This window comes from Cervus elaphus, chromosome 31 (assembly GCF_910594005.1).
Source record: "Cervus elaphus chromosome 31, mCerEla1.1, whole genome shotgun sequence".
In the NCBI taxonomy this organism is placed as follows: Eukaryota; Metazoa; Chordata; class Mammalia; order Artiodactyla; family Cervidae; genus Cervus; species Cervus elaphus.
This window is the reverse complement of record NC_057845.1, coordinates 51741561-51761706: the sequence shown is the minus strand read 5'-3', so window position 1 is coordinate 51761706 and position 20146 is coordinate 51741561. Positions and strand designations below refer to the sequence as shown.

The 20146-nt window shown below is 38.5% G+C and overlaps 1 protein-coding gene and 1 non-coding gene across 3 annotated transcripts in view; one reads left to right on the top strand and one right to left on the bottom strand.

Moving 5' to 3' along the window:
* Window positions 1-7901: 7901 nt before the first annotated feature.
* The window catches only part of LOC122687514 (T-cell receptor-associated transmembrane adapter 1), a 41067-nt gene continuing 28822 nt past the window's right edge, over window positions 7902-20146 (bottom strand). For both annotated transcript variants that reach the window (XM_043893043.1, XM_043893045.1), the window contains 3 exons: window positions 16827-16888; window positions 14650-14735; window positions 7902-8883 (listed from right to left, as the gene is read on the bottom strand). In XM_043893043.1, coding sequence (XP_043748978.1) covers window positions 8605-8883; window positions 14650-14735; window positions 16827-16888 — 427 coding nt within the window. In that variant the 3' untranslated portion in view covers window positions 7902-8604. The remainder of the gene's footprint in view (window positions 8884-14649; window positions 14736-16826; window positions 16889-20146) is intronic.
* TRNAC-ACA lies at window positions 19453-19524 on the top strand. The gene has a single exon. It is a non-coding gene; the product is annotated as a tRNA-Cys (tRNA).

The following is a 20146-nucleotide window of genomic DNA, read 5'->3' as shown; positions in this document are numbered from 1 at the left end:
GCACATCTTTTTAATCGAAGGATAGTTGACCTACAACACTGGGTTAGTTTCTGGTGTGAATCAGCAAAGTGATTCAGTTATTTATACTGTTTCATATTTTCCATTATGGATTATTATGGATTATTAGATAGTTCCCTGTGCTAAGCAGTTGGACCTTGTTGTTAACTCCAGATTATACCACCCGCATCCCACTTCCCTTTTGGTAACCATAGGTTTGTTTTCTATGTCTATGATTGGTTTTGTACACTTATTTGTATCATATTTTAGATCCCACATATAGAGGATATGGTGTGTTAAGGCCTGTTTCCATGTGTGCTCAGCTGTGTCCAACTCTTTGCAACCCCGTGGACTGTAGCCCACCAGGCTGTGTCCATGGAATTCTCCAGGCAAGAATACGGGGTGGGTATAGCCATTTCCTCCTCTAGGGGATGTTTCCAATCCCAGGGAATCAACCCTGTGTCTCCTGCTTTGGAAGGCAGATTCTTTTACCACTGAGCAAACTGGAAAGCCCTAAAGCCCACTTGGTCACCAATAAAAATATCAAGATTCTGTATCGAGAAAGAATAAATGGGATTATGGAAACTAGAGGACTACTGGCAGTTTGCCTCTGCTGGCTCAATAGCATTCTCTCCATTCTTTTGAAGAATACAAAAACACAATAATGCTTAGTTCAGAAATTAATCTTTCTGTTAGTAGATTTTCAGGTGCTGCTATTGCTTGTGTGATAACGGCCTGTATCACAGTCAGCTGAAATTTGTCCCACCACCAGGGTTGTAGACTTCCCAAGAGTCAGTTCAGTTGCTCAGTCGTGTCCGACTCTTTGCAACCCCATGCACTGCAGAACGCCAGGCCTCTCTGTCCATCACCAACTCCCGGAGCTTACCCAAACCCATGTCTATTGAGTCAGTGATGCCATCTAGCCATCTCATCCTCTGTTGTCCCCTTCTCCTCCTGCCTTCAATCTTTCCCAGCATCAGGGTCTTTTCCAATGAGTCAGCTCTTTACATCAGGTGGCCAAAGTATTGGAGTTTCAGCTTCAGCATCAGTCCTTCTAATGAACACCCAGGACTGATCTCCCTTAGGATTGACTGGTTGAATCTCCTTGCTGTCCAAGGGACTCTCAAGAGTCTTCTCCAACACCACAGTTCAAAAGCATCAATTCTTCAGCTCTCAGCTTTCTTTATAGTCCAACGCTCACATCCATGACTACTGGTAAAACCATAGCCTTGACTAGATGAACCTTTGTTAACAAAGTAATGTCTCTGCTTTTTAATATGCTATCTAGCTTGGTCATAACTTTCCTTCCAAGTAAGCGTCTTTTAATTTCATGGCTGCAATCACCATCTGCAGTGATTTTGGAGCCCCCCCCCAAAAATTCAGCCATTGTTTCCACTGTTTCCCCATCTATTTGCCATGAAGTGATGGGACCAGATGCCATGATCTTAGTTTTTTGAATGTTGAGCTTTAAGCCAACTTTTTCACTCTCCTCTTTCACTTTCATCAAGAGGCTCTTTAGTTCTTCTTCACTTTCTGCCATAAGGGTGGTGTCATCTGCATATCTGAGGTTATTGATATTTCTCCTGGCAATCTTGATTCCAGCTTGTGCTTCTTCCAGCCCAGCATTTCTCATGATGTACTCTGCATATAAGTTAAATAAGCAGGGTGACAATATACAGCCTTGACGTACTCCTTTTCCTGTTTGGAACCAGCCTGTTGTTCCATGTCCAGTTCTAACTCTTGCTTCCTGACCTGCAAGAGTCAGTGGTGTTTGTCTTCTAAACTTGCCTGCTATGCTTGTTATTGTAATTACATAAGGCAACTATTATGTGTCCTAATGATATATGAGTATGTCTAGAACTTTCTGAATGATAAATAAGCTTACTGTTTTGCAAAGAAAAAAATGTGACTTGCTTAAAAATTGCTGCCAATTTAGATGTGGGTAAAGTTCCCATAAAAATCTTGGAAGAAAAGGTCTAGAGGAATTCTGCACTTAGATTTCATCACAGATGTTTCTTACATTAAAGAAACTAAAACTGGGGCTATAGACATTATTTTATGGATAGTGAGATTTATATAAGAAAGATGGCATGAAATTCCCATCATAGACTTTTTTAAGAAATGGCCTTGGGCCTACATCAAAGGTTTAATAAAAGATGTTTATACATTTTAAATTAAAATGCTAATGGTGCATTTTTATTACTCAACACTTGGACCAGTTTTTAAAATTAATCTATTGTCTCAATCAATTTAGATGAAAACCAAACTAAATGTCTAACTCTCAAGTTTGGTGATGGATACTGACTTGTTAAGAGAGCTAATTATATCAAAAGTGGCCAAAGATAGTACTGACTGAAGCACTTATTCCATTCTTTCCATTTTGGTTTAAATAAAAATTTCTAAATAAGATAGCTTTCCACACCCATGTTCAATATTAGACAAAACTGGGCACAAAACCAGGTGCTACCTGTAACACTGAAAATTTTTTTGCAAGTTTGTTTTGGATTTTGTCTTTTATAGGGATGGACATGACTTTAGCATCCAAAGTCACTGAAGTGGTGACCTCTCTTTCCCCTAAAAATGGGATAGAAGACTGCTAAAGGCAAGGCATTTAAAAGCAAGTGGCATTAATAAAATACTTGCCTATGAAAACACTTTAATATGAACCTGTTGTGGCAGATGTCTTGGTGTTTCCTGAAAGCCGTAAACTCTCATTTACATGGATATATATTTAGATTCACCCTAAATTAGAGACGTTCTTAGTATGTGAAAACTGCAATTAATTTTTGTTATTTTTCAACATTTCTAATACTTTTTCTTCAGTTTGTCTTAGTTAACCTTTTTTATTTTTAAATATGAGAAACCTAGTATATTTATTTATTTTTATTTTTAAAATTTTTAAAATTAATTAATTTACTTTACAACATTGTATTGGTTTTAGCCATACATTGACATGAATCAGCCATGGGTGTACATGTGTTCCCCATCCTGAACCCCCCTCCCACCTCCCTCCCCATCCCATCCCTCTGGGTCATCCCAGTGCACAAGCCCCGAGCATCCTGTCTCATGCATCCAACCTGGACTGGCGATTCGTTTCACATATGATAATTTACATGTTTCAATGCCATTCTCCCACATCATCCCGCCCTCGCCCTCTCCCACAGAGTCCAAAAGACTGTTAAATACATCTGTGTCTCTCTTGCTGTCTCGCATACAGGGTTATCATTACCATCTTTCTAAATTCCATATATATGTGTTAGTATACTGTATTGATGTTTTTCTTTCTGACTTACTTCACTCTGTATAATAGGCTCCAGTTTCATCCATCTGATTAGAACTGATTCAAATGTGTTCTTTTTAATGGCTGAGTAATATTCCATGGTGTATATGTACCACAGCTTTCTTATCCATCCATCTGCTGATGGACATTTAAGTTGCTTCCATGTCCTGGCTATTATAAACAGTGCTGCGATGAACATTGGGGTACACGTGTCTCTTTAAATTCGGGAGAAACCTAGGATATTTAAAGTAGAGATGATTATGATTAAATAGATAGGATGTAGGGACAATCCAAAACTTGGGCCTAAGGTGCTTTTAACTAACTGAAGGGGTCAAATTCTCAACTTATCCAGTTCTGCACTTGGACTGCTGTTTAAATTCTGAATCTACAATATATTTGTGAAATATTGGGCAAGTTAATCTTTATCAGCCTTGGTTTTCTCATATGTAAGATGATAATAGCATCCATCTTTTAGGGTGTTACATGGTTACATTAGGTATGCAGATAAGTACTTAGCCCAGTGTCTCGCACTTGGTAAGTTCTTAATAAATTAGAGTTGTTATGATTCTCTGATTGATCACAGTCTTGAATTCCATTCTCTAGCAACAATCTTCTTGTGTTTGCTCTTGGTTTCTGCCCCCTGGCAACTGTGACTTGTTTCAGTTCAGTTCAATCGCTCAGTCGTGTCCAACTCTCTGTGACCCCATGAATCGCAGCACGCCAGGCCTCCCTGTCCATCACCAATTCCTGGGTTGTTTACCAAGCACCAAGTTCTCTTTAATAGCATCCTGTTGGCTCTGCCCCCGCTGATAGTGCGTCTTCTACGCCACTCTATAGGTTAGATAGCTATCTTGGTTCAGGTACCCACTTCAGGCACAGTCAGCCATGACTTAGAGGAAGCTGTGAGTAGGCAGGGTGGCTCCTTCGAAGAGGTTAAAGGAACCCAAGCATCATTACTAGTGCATCTGTTGAATTTGTCTTATTATCTTCTGTGAACTTTAATGTTCTTGTTTTTCACTGTCTTAATATAAATTATCAATTCTTTTTATCACATGAAGGCAAAACCTCAGAGATTTAAGTATATGTCAAAACTAATCATACTGCTTTTAATCTGCTAGAAATAAGTCCTTTAATACCAAAGGAAAATTAGTTACTGCTCCTGCTCTTGAGATTTGAGTTGAACTTTTTGGAACCTTAAGACATTTTCAGTGAAAATCTTAAGACTGTGGAATTCATCTGTTTTTTCAGTCAAAATGTTCTCTGTTTTCTTTACATTTTTTCAGCTGAAATGTGAAAGTTTATAATGATATGTAATACTAAAATAACAGATTTATAACTAATAATCCAGCCATGAAAATAAAATGGAATCATAAAATACTGATATAATCTAGAAGATGTCATAAAAAGAAGAAAACAAGAACAAATGGGACAAATAAACATGTCAAAAGTGTTGCTTTGAACCCAATAATATCAATAACTGCACTAAATGAAAATAAATGCCCCAATTTAATGATAGCTTTTCAGACCAGATTTTTTAAAAAAGCAAAACTATATGTGGCCCACAAAAAGTGCCCTTTAAGTATAAAAGATATAACTAGGTGGAAAAGGTATAAAAAGATATTTCATGCTAACATTAATCAAAAGAGCTAGAATAACAATATTAATATTAGACACAGTAGATTGCAGAGAAAACAATACTACCAAGGATGAAGATGGTTATTTCATAATGATGAAGATTAAATTCATCTCAAAATAATGCTCTGAACATGTATGCCCTAATAGAGCTTTAAAAAACATGAAGCGATAACTGACAGAATGGTACAGAGAAAGAGACAAATGTACAAATACAGTCAGATCTCAACAATCTCCTCTCAATAACTGATAGAACACATAGGAAAATCAGTGAGGATACGCATGTGTGTGCATGCTCATTCACTGCAGTTTTGGCCAGCTGTAGCCCACCAGGCTTCTCTGTCCACGAGATTCCCCCAGCAAGTATGCTAGAGTGGGATGCCATGGCCTCCTCCAGGGGGGTCTTCCTGACCCAGGGATTGAACTCACGTCTCCTGTGTCTTCTGCATTGGCAGGGGGGATTCTTTACCACTAGTGCCACCTGGAAGACTTGAAAAACTCTTATCAACCAAATTGACCTAATTGACACTTACAGAACACTCTATCAACAATAGAATATACATTTTTCAAGTGCACACCGTTATCCACCAAGATAGACTATATTCTGACAGTAAAGCCGCAATAAATATAAAAGGATTCAAGTCATATGTTCTATGACCACAATAGAATTAATTTAGGAGTCAACAGAAGTATCTGGAAAATCCTCAAATATTTGGAAACTATAAAATACATTGATAAGTAACCCATTGGTTAAAGAAATCAAAAGGGAAATTGAAAGTATTTGAAATGAATGAGTATGAAAACAGATCAAAATTTGTGGGATATAGCAAAACAATATTTTAGAAAGGGGACATTTATGAGACTGCCTACTTTAGATTTTAAAAGTTTTATATTAATGACCTCAGCTTCCACCTTAAAATGTTTTTTTAAAAAAGAAAAATGAAACATAAAATAGGCAGAAGAAAGGATATAATATAGATCAGAGGGTAAGTCAATGAAACAGAAAATGTAAAAACAATAGAAAATTGAACGATAACTTTTTCAGGGAATCAAAATTAACAAACCTCTAGATGGATAAAAATAAGCAAATTATCAGTATAAAAGAAAAGTCACTACAAATTCTACAGATATTAAAAGAATAATAGAGAGTATTTGAACAATTTAATTCCGATGAATTTAACAAATTCCCCAAAAGACACATTCACCAAGATCACACAATAAGAAATAGGTAACTTAAAGAGCCCTGTATTTATTAAAGAATTTAAATTTGTAGCTAAAAATCTTCCTAATGGGCATCAGATATATCTGGTATACAAAACTTTAAAATATTTTGGAATTCAAATGATATAAACCACAGGCAAAAAATTCAAATATTTCTAGATGCCAGGTAAATAATACAAGTGAATCCTGTGAAATAATTACAGGAAAAAATAGCTGCCATAAACACAATCTAACTTTATTGAGCCATAGTAATATATAAACATGTAACAACATAAACATGATAGCAAAAATTTTATTTTAAATTAAACATTAAACACAAAGTCAATATATATTATTAACTCCATTTTGGTTCTTTGGAATCAGAAACCTGACTTCTTCTGACCTTAGATACTAATATTTCTTGCCTTTTCTATGGCATTGTGGACAAATTGAAATATTTTGTAATCAGCATTTAATTTTATACAGATTCATAATGGAAAATAATTATTGATAGAAGTAGGTACTTTCAAATAGGGATAGAAGTTTTACACAAAATGTGCTCTTCCTTCCTCTCTTTATGTGGGTGGTTCTTTCTCATTGTTCAGTTCTCAGAATTAAGACTTCCTTCAGAGATGCCCTCTCGCTGTTATTATCTCTCATTTTTTTTCTTAATAGTATTTCTTTTTTTTTTTTACTTAGTAGCTACACTTTTCTTTAGCTTCCCTGGTGGCTCAGATGGTAAAGCGTCTGCCTGCAATGCGGGAGACCCGGGTTCGATCCCTGGGTTGCAAAGATCTCCTGGAGAAGGAAATCGCAACCCACTCCAGTATTCTTGCCTGGAGAATACCACAGATGGAGAATTCTGGTAGGCTGCAGTCCATGGGGTCGCAAAGAGTCGGACATGACTGAGCGACTTCACTTCACTTCACTTCACGCTTTTCTTTAACCTAATACTCATCTTCTATCCTAGCCTAGTTCAATGGGTGCAGAGCCTGTTTCCATCATCACTGTTTAACTTACAGCATCAACTGCCACGGGATTTCCACAGATAACTGAAGAGTCACTAAAACCTTCTAAGCTCTAGTCAGAGGGCAGGAGCAATAGCTGTCACGTATAATGTTTTTGTTCAGTGATTTTGACCCAATTGTCTACTCCAAATGGAGCAAGAGAGAAAGCATTTTAGAAAAAAAATTTTTGGAGAGCAATTTAAGAGCACTTATTAGCGTTTAAACAGGGCACACACTTTGACCTAGCTCTTAGCCTTTCAGAAATATAATCTATAGAGCCTTATACAATGCACACCTTTTAAAGCAACAATCCTTTTCCTAGACATTCAGCCACAAGAAAGTCAGACAAGTACCAAACATGTGCAAAGACGGATTCTCATTAAAATGTTATTTGTAAAAGCAAAAAACCAGAGATTGGAAATGAGCTAAATGTACTTCAAAATTATTTAAGTTTTCGTACAATCATCAATGAAATACTATGCAGTCATTAAATTTAAATTATTATAGTTAAAAATAACAGTGGAAAGAAATTTATGATATATTAAGTGAAAAAAGTTTAAATAATATGTGTACAATCATCATTCCCCCTTTTCCTTTTTTGGTTAAAAAAAAAAAACTAGTGGGCCTATAAATGGGTATATGTATGTTCATGCTTGGGGCTTTCCTGGTGGCTCAGAGGTTAAAGCATCTGCCTGCAATGCAGGAGACTGGGGTTCAATCCCTGAGTCGGGAAGATCCCCTGAAGAAGGAAATGGTAACCCACTCCAGTATTCTTGCCTGGAGAATCCCATGGAGAGAGGAGCCTGGTAGGCTACAGTCCATGGGGTCGCAAAGAGTCGGACACGACTGAGCGACTTCACTCACTCACTCATGGTCATGCTGAGAAAAATATCTAAAAGAATATATAGAAAGTTGATCATGGCAATTATCTCTGGCTAGTGGAATATCTAAATTATTTTTGATACTATTTACTGTTATAAGGAATATGCATTAATTTTATAATTTCTAGAACCAAAATTTCCATTTGTGAAAAATATTAAAAAGCCTACCCCTCTACTCTTAGAAATAAGTTTAAATGCCTCTCATGCTTTTCAATTAGAAATTTCCTCCAATTATGGGATATTTCACATTCACAAAGGAGAACTTAAAAAAAATTGACTTCTTTCAACATGATCAAGAACATATGCTTAAAACCTTTTTTCAGGTCAGGTTTATATCACTGAGCATTGTTCTGAAGTTATAGCTTCTATCAGGATCAATCTGCAAACTTTATTTTATTCACATTTGACTACATAGGTGTTTTTTAAGTGAATTCAAATAACTAAATAGCTAATGTGTATGGTATTCCATTTGGTGTGCATAACATAACCTCTGGATAAAAGGTACGCGTCCATCCCACCAACAGACGATCAGATCATCAACCTGACAAGTCATGCTGTGTCAGATGGGTCTTCATTTCTTTGACAAATGCGTCCAGCAAGAGCCACTTCACTGAGCCAGATCGTAGTCCAGTGAGTGTAAACTTTCTTTCTGGGCACGGATCAATCCAAACAGCCTGATGGGATCATCATGAATGTTTTCCTCCATTGCCTCGCTTTCCGGTGGGAAACTGTCCACCAAAGTGGTCTTAGAAAGGCTGATATCCATTGCATGCATCTGCCCGTCTCCATCCTTGTCTGACAAATGAGTTTTCTGTTTCTTGGGCTTTCTTCGCTTCCCCTCATTGTTGTGATCTAATGAGGCATAGCACATCCTTACTTCAGTTTCCTGAAAGAGAAAGGCATGGTAAGTTTTCACTGTTAGCCATTCTTTAACTTTGACCTCTGGGAAACTCTAAAGCCTACCAAAAACACACAAGTTTGTTTTCTGGTCTTCATGGCCTTATTTGCCAAATTTGTCAATTAGAGTGATAACTACAAATCGTAAATTCAAGATTTTGGAGTGGAAAATGCTTAAAAGAAAACAGTTTTCTTTCTTATACTCAGAATACACGTGAACTTTTTAGATGGATTTTTTAACCATTTTCTCCCCCTGCATTCACCTCAGGGAGTGACTGCCCTGTACATCACCTACCAAGTAACAAAACTCTGATTTGTTAAACTGGGAGCAAAGCATGACAGGAAGGAATATAACCAATCAAATATGCTCTACATATGTTTAATAACTGGCTATTTGATACCCACAAAAGTCCCTACTTTCTCTACATTTGAGACTCAGAAGTATAAGGTTAACAGGGTTTATTTGTATTACTGGGACTTCCCTGATGGCTCAGTCAGTGAAGAAGATACTTGCAATGCAGGAGACCCAGCTTTGATTCCTGGGTTGGGAAGATCCCCTGGAGAAGGGAATGACAATCCACTCCAGTATTCTTGCCTGGGAAATCCCATGGACAGAGGAACGTGGCAGGCTACAGTCCATGGGCTTGCAATGGTTGGACGTGGCTTGGCAACTAAACAACCACCAACAACCATTTATATGACCAGCATTTGGCAAGAGTTGCATTTCCCATTTTCCCGTATTACTTCCTTCCTGTGTACCTGTCCCCAGATCCTCTTGGAGCTCATTTAGTTTGGTCTTGGATTCATTTGCATCCAAGAAAGCCTGGTGGTCCTCTCTGGCCTAAAGCTGGGTCAATACTGGATTAGGAAGGGCAGGAGACTAGAGAAACTTGCAGAAAGCAATAAGCCTGAAGACAAGATCTTGAATTTGGTGTTTGAAATGGGACTGAATTCCAGCTGTGACATTCTGATCATGGGACCTTGGGCAGTTTGTTTTCTAAACTATCAATATTTTTAACCTCTGGCTATCAAGTGAGAATACCTATCTTAGAATGTTGGGTGGGAACATCCCCTGGAGGAGGGCAAGCAACCCATTGCAGTATTCTTGCCAAGAGAATTCCATGGACAGAGGAGTGTGGTGGGCTACAGTCCATAGGATTGCAATGAGCTGGACATGACTGCAGTGACTTAACACACATCTTACAATGTTATTAGCAAATGGAGGTAACTTACAGTTGACCCTTGAACAATGTGAGAGTGAGGGATGCCAACCCCTTGAGCAGGTGAATATACATATAATTTATATGTAATTTAATATTAAATATAATTTTATAGTCTGCCCTCCATAGCCACAGTTCTGCACCCACAAATTCAACTAACCCCTTGCTCTATAGCTCTGGAGTATGCATCTAGTGAAAAAACCCCATGTTTAAGTAGACTGCACAGTTCAAACCTGGTTTTCGAACCAAGATAAGGTCCAAGGTATGGTGGTATTATAATTATCAGAGCTGTAGGCTAAAACTTTAGAACAGCCTTTGAATAAACAAAAATAAGGGTTTACCATTCAGAGTAAGCCAAAGTTATACCAATCTGTGGGGTTTTGGGTAAAGAAGCAACATTTGGATTAACAACCCCCCGATGCATGGATTAGCTTTTCCCTGTTGGCACTTGTTTTCATGCTAAAAGTCTTATCTCCTTTACCAGGCAGGGAGATGTTTCTATTTACAACCTCTCTGGTATCTTTGGTCTGACTTTATTTCTAAAATAACTTCTGGATAATTGTAGATAGGTAACTGGTATCGTTGCCATTGCATCTCTATACTCTGCCAGTTAGCTCATATTGCTATTTTCAAATTATCTTCCTAAGGCATAACTTTTATATTTTACCATCCTGGACCCAAAACTTTAGCCTAGAGTCTGAGTTTTATAGCATAACAGTCAAGGTTTCCTATGCTCATAATTCACACCTTCTATTTGATTCCCAGTACTCCCGTACATAAACTCTCTATTTCAAGCAAACTAGACATTTCACTGCTTTCTTAACATACATCATGTTTTAAGACCTGATTTGCCTTTGCCTAGATAGAGAGCATGTCAGTGAAGTTAGCAAAATTACCAGAAGGCATTCAGTAATATAAAGGGGTGGGTAACTTTTTTGACTGTCTAGCACTTTGTTCTATTCCCTTTCTTTAATAAATTCTCCACTTTGTTTTAGGAAATTTCTTTCCTCCATCTGGTCCTGGAGAGCCTATCAATTACAATACTATCCCATCTCAGCACAGGAATAAGCATTTGACCCAGGCTGGAACCAATTACACTATCCATTCTCCTGTCTACAGAAGCTGGGCCAAGGGTAGGCATATGACTTCAGCAGAGCCAATTACATGGCCTTTTAGGGACTGAGGTACAGGTGCAGAAGTAGAAAAGATATCTTTCCCTGGATTTGGGAGAAAGAAAATCTGGGTCTCCTGTGGCTTTCCCAGCCTCAGTGGAAGAGCCTGTTGGTAATAGAAGAGAATAAAGTCAGTAACAAAGAAGTAGGGAGAAGAAGTGGAGGAGCCCTCATGTTCAGTCATTTCAAAAACAAGACACCCTCATATCTCAGCTACATGAGCCAGTGATTTCCTTTTTATGATATAGCTTGAATTGAATTTTTGTACTTATTACTGAAAGCATTCCAAATGTTTGGTCAACAACTGGTCAACATTTATCAAATCCTGCAGAGGTCAGCGAATGTGAGTCTTGAGAAAAGACCACAAATTGTACGCGTAATGGTCATTTGTGATTTACCAAGTACTGTTTCAGTTGAATAGATGGGTGGAAAACATACGTGCGCTGCATGCTCATGCATGCTCAGTTGTGTCTGACTCTTTGCGACCCCATGGACTGTAGTCCACCAGGCTCCCCTGTGCATGGAATTTTCCAGGCAAGAATATTGGAGTGAATTGCCATTTCATCCTCCAGGGGATCTTCCTGACCCAGGGATCAAACCTGTGTCTCCTGTCTCCTGCACTGGCAGGTGAATTCTTTACCACTGAGTCGTCACCTGGGAGGCCCAGAAAATATATAGACAGGGATAAAAAAATATGTGTATCTGTGACTATAAATGAAAACTGGAGAAAAGTAAAAACCAGTTTAGGAATTAGAGACAAAAACAGATTGAAGTAAAAGTTTTGTTGTTTTGTGTTTTTAAATATTGCAGAGATTTGCGTATATTTGTAAGTCAATAGTACTTCATTTATTTAAAGAAATGGAGACAAATAATTGAAGGTACAAGATCTTGGAAGAAGTAGAAGAAATAGTCAAGAGCCCATGTAGGACTATTGGCTTTGGAAAGGGGAGAGGATGCTTCTGACATGGAGGGAAAGGAGGGATGGGTGAGGATTTGATGTGAGGATAAGAGAAAAATAAGTTCATATTCGTGCCCCTCAAATTTTTTAGGGAACTCTCATGAACCCATTCTTTCACTAGATTTCCCAGTCAACTCTTCCTGGTTAATAGTATAGACTGAAATTGCAACTTTTGAACTGTATACATCATTTTCAAAGGACAAGGGGCTTTTTCCTGTTTCCAATATTTGATCCATCAAGCTTTTTTTGCATTGCATTATGGATTCTTCACACTTTTGTAACTGACCAAAGTAACTGAGTACCATAGTAGCTAACTGGGCAGTGTTTTGATGATAATTGTCATTGTGACCCCATGCACTACACAGTTCATAGAATTCTCCAGTCCAGAAAACTGGAGTGGGTAGCCGTTCCCTTCTCCAGGGGATCTTCCCAACCCAGGGATCGAACCCAGGTCTCCCACATCGCAGGTGGATTCTTTACCAGCTGAGCCAGCAGGGCAGCCCAGGAATACTGGAGTGGGTAGCCCATTCCTTCTCCAGTGGAAATCTTCTCCACCCAGGAATCGGACCACGGTCTCCTGCATTGCAGACGGATTCTTTACCAACTGAGCTACTAGGAGAGCCCTCTAATAAAATGGAACTGAGCAAGTCTAAAGAGATTACTTCTGGTGGGATAAATTGGGAAATTAGGATTGATCTTTGCACACTGCTTACTATATGTAAACTAGATAGCTAATAAGAGCCTACTGTATAGCACAGGGAACTCAACCCAATACTTTGTAATGATCCATGTGGCAATAGAACCTATAAAAGGGTGAATATACATACATAGCTGATTCACTTCATTGCAAATCAACTATACTACAATAAAAATTAATTTAAAGGTAGCGATTACTTCTAATTTGTGAAATTAAATTTGTGAGAAGGATACAGACTAATTCCCTTAGAAGTGTCTTTAAATATATAATTTATAAAATAGCAGACTTCTAAAGACACTTTAAAGCACAGCACAATTTCCTCTTGAGTGTAAACCAGATGCAGCATAAATAAGGCTGGCCCATTTAATTTACATGTATTAAACAGCAACAGAAGTCTCAGTTCTATTATAACTAAGGTGCTGTGGATCTCTGTATTTCAGGTGGTATAGTTATATTTTAACCTTTCTCAAAAGGTTTTCTTTTTATTACTGTGAATTTTGCAAATCATATTATAACAAGCAGTTTTTTCATACCTTTTATCTAAAATACATTTAACAATTAATTGAATGTCACATGGCAGATTTGTCCATGAGAGAGTTATTTTACAGTCTGCTTAAACCTCACCACATCTTGTTTTCATAAAAAAAAAAAAAAATTAAGAATTTGATTTTTAGAAGGCTCCTATAAAGAAAAAGGAAATTCTATCTTAATGGGAAGTTTCCAAGTTTTGACCATCTTTGGGAGGAAAAGGTTTTCTGTCAAGTGGGACTAAGTTCGGATTCTGTTTCCCCACTTAGTTTCTGAGTCTCTAGGGCAAGTTTTATATCATCTCTGTCAACTGGGAATAATCATGCTGCCTCCCTCATAGGAATATACAATGCTAATGCCTATAGAGCGCATAAGGCCAGTCTGACGCATGACGACTACATAAGAAATGCTGGCCCTCTGCCTGCTTCTAGGAAATAGCATGAGAGCACATAGCAAAAGGGATGGGGCAGGGAAGGGGAAGAAAGGACCGTTGTAACGGAAGTTTATAGCACTTCAACCGCACATACACGAAGCATTGTCAACAGTAGTGCTATGTCTGAGGAGGCTGAACTGAGGTGGGTAGGAAAAGTGTAAACTACCCATTTCTTCTTGGGTTTTTCTATTTCTGCTTATGCTTTAGTCCTGCCTACCCCCTACAAACCACATGTAAATCTTGCCATAAGACAATAGCCATAGAGCTTGTATTAAATTTACACTCATTTTCCTTATAAAACAGAAGTATGTTCTTTTATAGTTAATTTCTTTTCACTAAGGTCCTTCTCTCCCCATCCACCTTCCATTCCTGACATCTAGGTCTTCTGAGCATTCTGTATGTGTCACTTTTCATAATTATTTCTATGATACATGTAACTTTTTTTTGCCCTGAAAGAAAAAAAGCTTAATTATTTAGGAAGAGAATCCACTTTTCCCTTGATGTCTACTGCCTTTGTAGTTGTACACAATTTTGACTCTTTAAGTGTAGCTCTGAAAACTATTTATTTGCCTTCTGAGTTTTTCATTAGAGCTTAGGCTCTAGAATTTGACAGCGGTTCAGAATGCAAAATTTCTAACAGGCTGCTTCTGATGTTTATCGGAATGTGCTGCCTTTATGCTCTTGAAAGAGGCAGCTGTGCTGTGACCTAGGCTGAATCTGGCCCTTGATGCAGAAAACAAAACTTACCTGTGAAGGGGGGGCGTCTTGTAGTTTGTTCACAGATCTGTCTGGTCGTGCTTTCATCTGTTCGTAGCAGTTTTCATCCACTGGTTCTGGGGAGTTGAAAAGAGATTTACAATGGAAAAATTTTAAAAATGCTGGCACAAATCATAATGCATGACCCAAACAGCACTTAGCTATAAACGTGAAACCTGCGAGGGTCATTTGATTAGTCTATTTTTGTGGCCATGCAAAGGTAAGGAGGGATAAACTGCGCTCTGCAGGTCAGACTGCGGAGAAGCCTGTTGCCCCACAGTATTAACAATTAGACAAAAGAAGGTCACTTGGATAAAGACGAGATCATCTTACTCTTTTTATACCATCGCAGGACATGGCAGTCTCAGCTCAAACTACCATTTATATGTCCCGGGGATCCCATGAGTGAAAGGCTTGCCTGTGCCCTTCTATTTAAGTATGATTACAGATGGTGCAGGTGGCGTAAAGCACAGAGCACATATATTGATGATCAAAATTTGGTAATTTTTTCCATAAGAAAGATAGTTGACGCAGAGGCCTTTTTAACCCTATACTATTTTTGAAAAAGAAGGTTTAGATTATGTTTGTTGTCCCATATATCAGTGACAGGACAGGTCATCCAGGCTGTTTTGAGGGGTATACCGTGGGGTATGTAATGCTGATGCTAAGTTGTTGAGGGGTTTTGGCCATGTCCACCAGCCAGCAGACATGAAACCTATTTGCTTCTGTGGGGGATGCTTACTGAGTCACCCGTACCTTTCTTTCCCCAGATACTCTATTTAAAAGGGGGAGGAAGGAGAGCTAATGACTTGTAGGATAGAGAGTAATCTTGCAGAAATGTTGATTGCACCAATTCGACCCCACAGAGGAAAAGATGTGTTTATAATACCAGGTACTTTGTAATCCTCCAACCCCTTCTGAAAAGCGATGTAGAGGACTGGCCCATAGAGTAATGTTTCTCAAAGTATAAACCATGGGCAACATGAGTTAGAATCACCCAGGAGGCCTGTTAAATAGGAGTTCCTGAGCCCTACTGTGGAATGACTGAATCAGAACCTGTAAGACAGGCACCTGGGCTCACTGCTCGTGAAGACTGCAGATACGGTGGGCTTTGAGCTACCAAGATACAAAAGAAATTCAAGTCCTCAAATAGTATAAGTGGGCACCACAATTCTGCAAGGGGAAACAGGAAGGAAAATTCTTAATAGTCTATTCCTGAAAAATAGTTTTGATTCCTCAGAGTGCAGAGGATTAAAGGATACTTTACAATGGTGGAGGTGGGGAGACTAAGATTATTTAAATTCTTGACTCCTATAAAATTCTCATGTGTTTAACTGTAGGAGATTTCATACTGTCTTGATATATACAGATTCAGATAAATTTAATCCAATACTGGGAATCTGTGTTTGAGAGCCAATTAACAGGAGTTAAACCCACCTACCCACCTTCCACCCACTTACAGGGCAAGGATAGAGATAATTGGTAGCCCTTGTCTGACAGCTTCTCTCATCAGAGGGCTGGGATCAGATCACAGCTGTTTGTTTTGAGACACTTAGGGGCTTTTTAGTTGTGGGGGAGTGGGACAGTTTCAAGGAACAAAGGATGCTGGGGATTGAAGAGTACTTGTTACAAAAGAACAAAAGGTGTGTCACCCGTGACTCAGTGACGGTTTGGCTCTTCTCTTTCCCTGATTGTCATCAGTGTAACCCTAGACCCCCTACTTTAAAAGAACCAGTTAAAACAAAGGAAACCAGAGAATCTGTTCTTTGTTCCAAATTATTCACTGTAGATATGCTTTTGTATACAGAGCATAAAGCACTGTTTCCCTGGGCAATCTTCTGTTCTAGAAATAGCTTTATTTCATAGAAATCTGTGTGTGTCAGAGTTCATGGTAATTGAGTCTTCCGGTATTCTCACTACAAACTAGAGTGAAATAGAATATAGAAAAACAGGATGTTGATTCACACTGAAGGTTGCAATACAACTTACAATATGCAGCTTTGAAAATACATAATAAGTGGTATGCTAAATATACTCGAATGTATGGGTACCATTGGGATATTTAAATATGATTGCGACAAGAAATAAGGTACCTCAAATTCTTTGTGGAATTATGAGGGGGAAATTGATTTATAGGTAAATTTAATTTTTGGAAAAATAAAACTTACCTAAGGCCACATTATCTACGTTACCATAAATTGGTGCATCTTCGAGATCATACTCATCTTCCCTATAAGAAGGAAATAATTTGCCTTGTTAGAATCTACATAGTTCATATCTAATTTCTCAGCTATATTCTGTATTGGGTAAATTATTGCACATTCTTATCCAGCCTTGACCACCCAAGGTAGATATGCAAGTGAGTCAGTAAATACAAGTGTGCATGCATATGTGTGTATGAATTTGAAAAGTGTATTCTGGATCTTCTTTTAGTGAATAATAGCAAATTCTTATTTAGCATTTACTGTGTGTCAGGAGTTACTTAAGTGCATTATATATATATTCATTCCTTTTATATTTCTCACAATAATTTAACCAGACAGGTGCTATAGCATTCCCATCTTTTAGATAAGGAACCTGAGACACAGATTGGTTATATAATATGCTGAAGGTCACAGAACCAGGAAACGGCAGAGCTGGGATTAGAACATGGATTATCTGTGCACTAAACTCTACACTGTACTTCCTGTTTGCTTGTCAATAATATCACTCAGAACAGACCCCTAACACAGTTTACTAAATATTGATAGTGATTAAAAAATAAGAGGCCAGAGAAATATTGTAGACTCAGCTTGGCAGATGCAATAAAAAGATTGATTACCTATTACATCCAAATACTGTGCTGTTTTACATACACTATATAAAAAACCCAGGGAAATTCTACAGAAATATTATTTCCCACTTTTCAGATAGATTAACATATTTTCCCTAACCTTATGTGTAATATCAGCAATAAATAGCAAACACGAAAGCTTTTCCTTATGCCAGTGCTCATTCAACCCTCAGGACAACCCTACGAGATTCATTTTTCAAAACTCCCCATTTGTGCACATAAGGAATTTGCAAGCTGTAGAGGCAAATTGTCAAAAGACACATAGTAACTGACAATGCTAGGACTATAATGCAAGTCTGGTCCTAAAGCTCTAAATATTACTTGCTCTTGGTGTTTGATTAAATGTCCTTGTTGCTTTATCCGAATAATCCTATTAGGATTACAGTAGACAACTACTATTGTCACAGGCAGTGACAATGGTCCCGGTGACCAGCTTTCACAATAGCAGGCTGGGAGCAGAAGAACATCTTAGGCAGCGAGCGGCATTTCATAAAATAGCAGCAAGTGCTTTAACTTTGAGATTATATATCACCAAGAGCTAGAGGGAATTGCATCAAAAGGAGAAACCTATATTATAGTCCCATGCTTCTGAAAGAAGACAGTATACTTAAATATCAAGAGTGTATCCTTAAAAAAAGATCAAATGATACCTGTATGAAATTATTTGAAAAGTCCTTTGCTGGTACGTATTTGCCTTATTTGATAACAAAGAAACTCATTCATACCCTTTCTGTTGGTAATTCACTACAGCTTAATATTGGGATACAAAGTTAAGTCCCTGCTAATGGTTTTTCTCTGGCTATGCAGAGAATAAAATAGCAAAAGGTGAGGAATTTTTAATAAGACAATCCATCCATTTTCCCAGCACACATGAATAGCAGATACAACCTGCAAATGATAAATCATGTCCAAAAAATGAACATCATTTCATTCCCTGTGAAGAAAATAGGATGTGATTTATAATTCAGTGGCCTGTGTCTGCAGGCAGGTCTCAAACGATTAATCATCACAAATAATCTATTATAAAGAAGCAGTCTAACCAACAAATTAATAAGTATATTTTTAGTTGGCAATGCCAAATAGCTCCAGCCTATTGAAAATATCTAATAAACTTCAAGCACAAATGTTTGGCAGTGTCTTATGTTGAAGACATTACTATTTAGAGTAAATTAATAAATATGCCCAGAGGCTAGTGCACCTCTGAGTCTGGGGCCAGATCATGTTCTCTGTTGTTCTCAGTATGTCTGAAATGATCCTCTAACCAATTAGCACATTTGCTGACACTCCAAAATTTAAAATAGTATTGTGACTGTTGTGTTGTTCAGTCGCTGAGTCATGCCCAGCTCTTTGTAGCCCCATGGACTGCAGCACGCCAGGCTTTCCTCTCCTTCACCGTCTCCCGGAGTTCGCTCAAACTCATGTCCATTGAGTCAGTGATCAACCATCTCGTCCGTCCATCCAACCGTCTCATCCTCTGCCACCCTCTTCTTTTGCCTTCAGTCTACATCTTTAAGGTTCAGATTTTCCACTTTCACGTAAATTTCTCCAGTCTCTATTTTTAAAGTTCTTATTCACACTTTATCATTTTTATTGTGAAGTCCTTTTAAAGAAAATGTCCCATACTTTATTATTTAAGATTAAATAAGTGAGTTCAATTTGTAAAAAATCACTACTTTTGCCTGGGTGACTTTGAACATAAATTCCTGAAGTTTAAATTTCCTGATTTAAAAAACAGAAATATTAAATTATTCCCTATGTTGTTCTTTTCAGCTTCCAAATTCTAGGACATAAATGTGGGTTTCAACATCCAAATAAAAATGAAAAACATTTCTGGAAAACTAAATAAAACTATTTTAAGGGTCTGGAAAGTTGAAAGATTGAGGAAAGAGTAAGCTCAGGGGTCTGTCAGACATTGGTTTTGATTAACTTTATTTGTTTAATAGATATTTGTTTGAAAGATTTCCCTGGTGGCTCAGACGGTAAAGCGTCTGCCTACAATGCAGGAGACCCAGGTTCGATCCCTGGGTTGGGAAGATCCCCTGGAGAAGGAAATGGCAGCCCACTCCAGCACTCTTGCCTGGAAAATCCCATGGACAGAGGAGCCTGCTAGGCTACAGTCCACGGGGTCGCAAAGAGTTGAACACGACCGAGTGACTTCACTTTCTCTGAGCAGGCAGATAAACGTTTGGTCTTTGCCCAGTGTATAAACGTTACTTAAAGCCAAGGAGAGAGGATGAGATCACTAATGACGTGAGTGTAGATCGAGAAGAGGTCCACTAGGTGAGCCCGGGGCACTCTGTCGTCCATGGTTCAGGAGCCAGTGGAGGAGAAGGAGCTGCAGGTATTGAGCAGGAAAGCTAAAACGGAGGGGGCCTCAGAGCCTGGATAAGCACGCGTCTCAAAACTGGCGCTGCTGGTAAACCCGCCTGTCAGCGCAGGAGACCTAAGAGACGCGGGTTCGATCCCTGGGTTGGGAAGATCCCCCAGAGGAGGGCATGGCAGCTCACTCCCGTTTTCTTGCCTGGAGAATCCCATGCACAGAGGAGCCTGGTGGGCTACAGTCCATAGAGTTGCAGAGTCAGACACGACTAAAGCAACTTAGCACACACACCAGAAGTAGAGAATGACAATGTGTCACGCGGCAGATGGACCACA